Consider the following 6,529-nt stretch of genomic DNA (forward strand, 5'->3'; position numbering starts at 1 on the left):
ATTAATAAATCTGTTTTCTGCATGACTAAAAGGAAATGAGGGACAGAGAGGCACTCGAAGCTATATTTGGAAAAGAGATAAGAGGGAAGAAGTAGGAAGATATCAGTCAAGTGGTTGAAAGAACATTGTAAGAAATTAGCACTTCGAGACATTAATCAGACCATAACTTCACTAACAAAAGACATCATTTTAAATCTTAATGAGAAAAAGCCAACTCTTACAAGTTCATTAACATACCAATATAAATTTCCACTCCACCTCCCATGTATTAAAAATATATAAGAACTTATCCAACAAAAAGGATAATGAAATTTCGACTGATAGTTTGGAGATGGCACTAACCACAGAGAAACCATTACGTGTGAGGTCATCCAACGTCTGTCTTAGATTCTGCAAAAAGAACAAAAAAATGACACAGTTTACATTCTGCAAAAAGAACAAAAAAATGACACAGTTTACACGACAAAGAGAGACGGAATAAGAGTAATAAATAACACAAATTTTTATCTTAAAAAACAGCTTAAGGAACTTCAGAAAATTCAGCATACTCTACTGGCAGTTTCTTGGGTATTATTGTGCAGAAAGATGACAGAATAAAACTGCACAAATTTTATTTTATGTCAACATTGAAGTGGAACCAATTCAAGGACATAAGGCAGTCAAAGGTATTCTCAACTCAACAAGCTTCAAAAAGAAGGAACCAGTTATACTTGAAAGTAATCAAAAAAGGGCAAGTTTACAAAATCAGAAAATCAAATGATCCCCTTTTTCATTCGCATGTTAGCAACGTAGACACATCTAAGAGCTTCTTCACCCTTTTAAAGGAGGTAAAGAAAACAAATCCAGCCTCAAGCTCGGTTTCTACATGGTCACGAACAAGGTATTCTTAAGGGCACAAATCTGGTTCAGAAGAGGAATCAGTTCTGAACCCTACATTAGCATGGAGGTCCATTCATGCATAATATGTAATCCATGTAATGTATAAACCTTTTGAATGGAAAATAAAAATTGAAAGAATATATATAAAAAGAAAATGAAAACAGTACCACAACTGGACAACCAGCTTTTGGTATACTATCTGAGCGCAGGCCACCAAATGGATTTAAACCAGCATATTCCACAAGAATACAAGCATCGAACCCAATTGCTTCATAAAAATCACCTACCTGAAAGTCAAAGAAGAACAAGAAGCACTCATTGATTTTGATCACAGCAGTCCTCATCAATTGAGGAGCTGATATGTGACTTTCAAGCACATTTAAAGAAGAGTAAATGAAAGGGGTAAACTCATACTCTACAGAGCAAAACTTCACGGGGAAATTTTGACTTGAACTGCAACATCTCCGAGTTAAGTGTTCCCTCTTTAAGACTGATAAATTTACAAAGGTAGCTTTTGGTAAAAACTTAAGTAATATGAAACAAGTAATAGACAGACAAAGACACAAGGTGACATAAGCATATGATAAAGCTACAAGGGTAGCCTTTGGTAAAAACATAAGCAATATGAGACACAAGTAATAGGCAGACAAAGACACAAGGAGACATAAGCATATGTATATTACGTATATGTGTATACTTTACATGTCGGTGAGTAGACATGACAGTTAGTAGTCTGTACAGAACTTTTTTTTTTTTGCTTCTTGGTAAGGTCAAACTTGAACGGTACCCTACAATTGTTTTTTGGATAAATTTTTGCAGCCTGGATTCTTTTTGCTTTTTAGCAAGGTTCCCTAAGCCATGTCAAAAATCAAATATTATTATGGGTTCAAAATGGTATTATATGATTTCTGACATGGATTAGGAAACCATGCTGAAAAAGAACATCATTATGGTTTTTTGTGCAATTTGCAAAGCCTGCCAACCATCATTTAGCACATGTTTATTACTCCCTCCGTTTCAAAAAGAATTGACCTCCTTTCCTTTTTAGTCTGTTTCAAAAAGAATGACCCCTTTCTTTTTTTGGTAACACCTTTCCACATGGCATGTTTCAGACCACAAGATTAAAGGGCATTTCTGTACATTTGACATAACTTTAATTTAGGACAACAAGATTGAAAAGTCTTCTTTATTTTCTTAAACTCCGTGCCAAGTCAAACCAGGTCATTCTTTTTGAAACGGAGGGAGTAATATATTTATATCCATGTGAGTATAGGCAGAAAAATTCAGCATGACAATATTGAAATACTTAGACATTGGAGTTTGCACTTTGAGTTCTTAACAACTCACTTCTGACAATACTATATCTATATGAGGATATAAGACCAAGAATGTGCAAACAACTAGAATATCAGCAAGGAAAGACAAGGAAATCTCAAAGAAAATCTAAAACTCTTCTCAGCAGAGCTTCAGATTCCAATTTATAGAGGAATAAACTAAGAAATACAGAAAATCTATACATGTAGATTTACAAAGTAAAACCTATAGTTGAGCTTTATGGAGAAAAACAAAGACACTTCTCCCAGAACCCTTCTCTTTTTTTTCCTTTTGAAATGCTAAGGATTGAGATTCTCCCAGAACACTTGATTGAACTCTTCTCTAAGTTGGAAGGAAAACAAGTTTAAAGACTTCCTAAAGGAAGGATCAAAAGACAACATGAAAGAACTAACCTTCCATTTCTCAAACTCGGATCCACACCCAGCATGTTACAATATGTAAGCCTCTTAACCAGTAGAACAGAAGAAGGCTTTCTCAAGAATTCCATTCTCTACAGCATAAAATCATGGTGGCATAACATTATACAATAATTAAACTCTTGTTTGCACTTTTTTTTAAAAAGGAAAAGAATTACATAGTTGCATCCCGCAATTATAAATCAACCCAGTTATGAAGAGAAATGTAAACAACCTCTTTCCACCACATAATATTAACATAGTCTTTTTCCTCTGGAACACTTTTTGGTTGTTTGAGTTTTTTTGCCGAAGTGGCAAAAAATTTCCGCTCCTTCAAGCAGCGTATCTGCTCTCGGCACCTGACACAAACGGGTGAATACAGAAATTGAAAACAAAATTTATTTGGATCCAGAAATTTGTCATCAATAGTTGATATGAGAGTTGTGTAAAACAATATAATCAAAAGAAGCAACATATGCAGCCTGAAGTTATCTTATCCCAAAGCTTAGAATGATAAATAGGAACTCCCTTAGTCACAAATATCTTAAGTGCGTCCAACTCGCAACAACCTATAGACAAGCACTATGTATGCCATCAACCATAAGTCACTGATTATTTCTCTATTTAAGAATTCTCAGTTATGTATCAAATGTACCAGAAAAACGCTGATCCTCTTTGCACCTTAAAACCTTCTACTTCTATTTATTCAGTTCTCAAAGCTTTATCTTTCCATAAACCATTTAAAGAACATGACAGGTAAAGTAGCTATCTGTGATTCAGCCTCAAACTTATGTAAAGACCTAGATGCAGTTTTAAGAAAGCTTCTACAACTTGTCCAAATTATGAAAGATGCAGACTTTAATAGTGGATCAATCCCAAACAAGACAGTATCAGAACCACCAGGTATGAAAGTTTCATACATTATAGCCACGGAAGAGAAAGCTCTTAATTCCATGGCGGAAAGAGCAAGTTTTCAGCTAATAAACTAAAACCCCACTAGTAACTAAGATTGCAAGGGATTAGAATCTATTACATGCTGATTTACTGTGGAGGAAATCGGTTATATAAGAAGAAAGAGTCGTTCACTTTCTTAATTCTTATATTATTCATCTATTTATTTATCTTGTCATACGTCATTGAGCCTCAAATAGAGTTTATTCAAATCTCTACTCACACAGTGCCTCAAGGAGAACTGAAACTGGTTTGTTAGCTAAAGTAGCACAATAACAAGCAAACAGAGCATTCCCAAAGAAATGGTGTACATGGAAGGAATAAAGCAATGGAGAGCGACTACTCCAAAAGTGATACCTATCTTACTATCCCTTTTTAAGACAACAAAGGTTCTGAAGTCACCCTTATACAAAAGTAAGGCATCAAGTATGGAGTCACGTCAGCTGCTACTTCTTTGATAGCCTTGTCAAATAGGAGAGCTAAGGGTTTTGGGGAGATGAACTTTTTTTCAATTTAGAGAGAGAGAGCCTTGAGTTCCTAGCATGAGATGGCTCATTTACAGTTAAATGGAAAAATGAGATTTAATAGGAACAACAAGCTAGTGGATTGGAATTGTATGAGTGTCCTACTCCTGCGTGACCTTTTTGAAAATGAATCAACTATTCAAGCACAACTCATTTAGGTAGCTCGCGGATTAACATTCCATATGAGCCTATCTTTCTAACCGTTATTTGACGGACAATCCATCCTGCGACTCCTACATCACGTGTGTCTATATGGGAGCTTATGTATTAAACTAGTTCACTCGGACAAATAGAGAGATGGTATAGATGCATAACTTTTTCTAGTACTTCCATAATTGTGCCTCCGGATACACCTGCACTTTTTCTTAATTTAGCAAGTAACAAATTTTATTAATGTTTGGGCAAGAAAGGTGCCACACACAGCACCATACTATTGTAATGATTTGCCAACAAAAATGTTCACCAACTGCCTTCCAATAGTACTATAATTTTGGGGAAAAAAGGGTCAAAGCAGCATTGGTGCGGGGTGGGTTCCCCCCACCCCTCCCAAACATAGTTTATCCTTCATTCATGCTTTTGATCTATCTAAACTCCAGAAAGCTCCATTGGTCTGAAGTAGAAAAAGGTGGAAGCTAGGGCACAACTAGTCACTAACATGAAAGTAGCATGATTAGGTGATTTTCCACATATATCGGTACTAAGAAAGGTATGTTTTTTCACTTGGCTATCTACGAGGGGACTGATCCTAAGGCGGAGAATTTGAGGAAGAGAAAGATAACTTGTGTCAGTAGGTGTTTCATGCGCAAAGAATTAGGTGAAGATGTGAATCACCTTCTCCTACATTGTTGAATAGCTTCTTGTTTATGGTGGGAAATTTTGAGATGGTTCAGACTTGAGTGGGTGATGGCGAGCACTGTGAAAGAAACAATATTTAGTTGGGCATTTGGAAGAAGGAAGAGTAGATGCAAGGCATGGGATATTGCTCCTCTAGCACTTATGTGGATCATATAGAGAGAGAGGAATAGAGGAGCTTTTGACGGAGTAGAGAAAGACTTTGTACACTTGAGGAATAGCTTGTTTTCCCTTATTTCTTTTTGGTGCACTCATAGGATTCCTACATGTATAGATGAGTGGGTGTTATTTGTAGAAAACCATGTCCTCTTGTGAGGTTTTCTACTTTTGGTACACTTCTTGTATACAGGTAAGCTTTTGCCCTTTTCTAATGAAATTTATTATTTTATCAAAAAAGGAAGTAGCATGACTAGATGACAATTTTGCCAGTAAAATCCAACAATTTGAAATAAAGAATGACAGCTAGTTCATTCAATTTTCTCACGTCCAATTACAGAAGTGAACTTTCAGGTACTAAAGATTAAAAGCATCAATCTTAATGAGCACACATAGAACGCTGCTCAGAACCTCTGTATCCCCATTTCTTGTACTCAAAATAAGCATAATTAATTTCAAAAAGATTTACTTCATTTGGTCCTCTTATTGATAACCTTACAGCATTTGGATCCTCTTTCAACTTCCAGAAGCAGTGAGTCCCTCCTCTCACGCTACTCCCAAAATCCACGATACAGCCTCACACCACCACCACCCCACATCCTCACAAAACAACTACAGAATTACCTAATAAAAAGAGGGTACTAGTTGGTAGATCAAAAAAAACAAATTTGGGGCTGCCCTCATTTAGGCATCAAGAGACTATAGCAATGGTGGAGCCACAATTTTTTTCAAAATACGAAGAAGCAAACACACAGGAAGAAGTCGAAAGGGTTAAACATTCACTATATATACATAAAAAATAATTTTAACTATATATTAATAGTGTAAATTTCTGCCAAATGGGGATTGGATGAACCTCTGGCCCTTACTAGCTCCGCCCTTGGTAAAGCTTAAACAACTTAACTAATAGGCCTCACTCAACTTTCCAATACAACCATACAAAGAAGAATACAAACAAGACTCCAGGTCTTCCTACAAATAACACATACAAGAAAAAGAAAAATCACATCTTTATTCAAACAAGATAACAAACTCTTGCCTTCTGGGCTACCACAACCACCCCACCCCTAACTAATCGAACAAATTGTGACCTTTTCTACAGACCCAAAAACCTATACATAAAAAGCTTCAACTTTATGCAAGAAAATGGAAGGACTTACAGGGTATGTGGAGAGAAAGAAAAGAAACGGCGGCGAAGTGGGGGACGGAGGAAAAGGGATAGTGAACGCCAACGGGGAACTGAAACGACGACATTTTTCGCCGTAACCCAATACATTGCTCGATAACGGTGCACACTGCACAGTGTGTGTTTGTGTGTGTGTTTTGTTCTTCCCACGACCAAGGAAATGCGGAAACGGAAACAGACAAGTAGTGTCGGAACTGGGCAGAAGGGAACTACTTTGTTTAGCTCTGTTTTGCAAATATATTTAGGAGAAA

General features: G+C 36.4%; 1 protein-coding gene across 1 annotated transcript in view; it reads right to left on the minus strand.

Annotated features, from left to right (window-relative positions):
• Window positions 1-6,529, minus strand: part of LOC129883199 (DNA mismatch repair protein MSH1, mitochondrial) — a 32,052-nt gene extending 25,523 nt beyond the window's left edge. Inside the window, exons 1-6 of the mRNA XM_055957803.1 lie at window positions 6,253-6,529; window positions 2,845-2,968; window positions 2,607-2,704; window positions 1,294-1,369; window positions 1,047-1,166; window positions 343-390 (exon numbers count right to left, since the gene is read on the minus strand). Of these exons, the coding sequence (XP_055813778.1) occupies window positions 343-390; window positions 1,047-1,166; window positions 1,294-1,369; window positions 2,607-2,704; window positions 2,845-2,968; window positions 6,253-6,368 (582 nt within the window). The 5' untranslated portion in view covers window positions 6,369-6,529. The remainder of the gene's footprint in view (window positions 1-342; window positions 391-1,046; window positions 1,167-1,293; window positions 1,370-2,606; window positions 2,705-2,844; window positions 2,969-6,252) is intronic.

This window comes from Solanum dulcamara, chromosome 3, assembly GCF_947179165.1.
Source record: "Solanum dulcamara chromosome 3, daSolDulc1.2, whole genome shotgun sequence".
Taxonomy (NCBI): domain Eukaryota; kingdom Viridiplantae; phylum Streptophyta; class Magnoliopsida; order Solanales; family Solanaceae; genus Solanum; species Solanum dulcamara.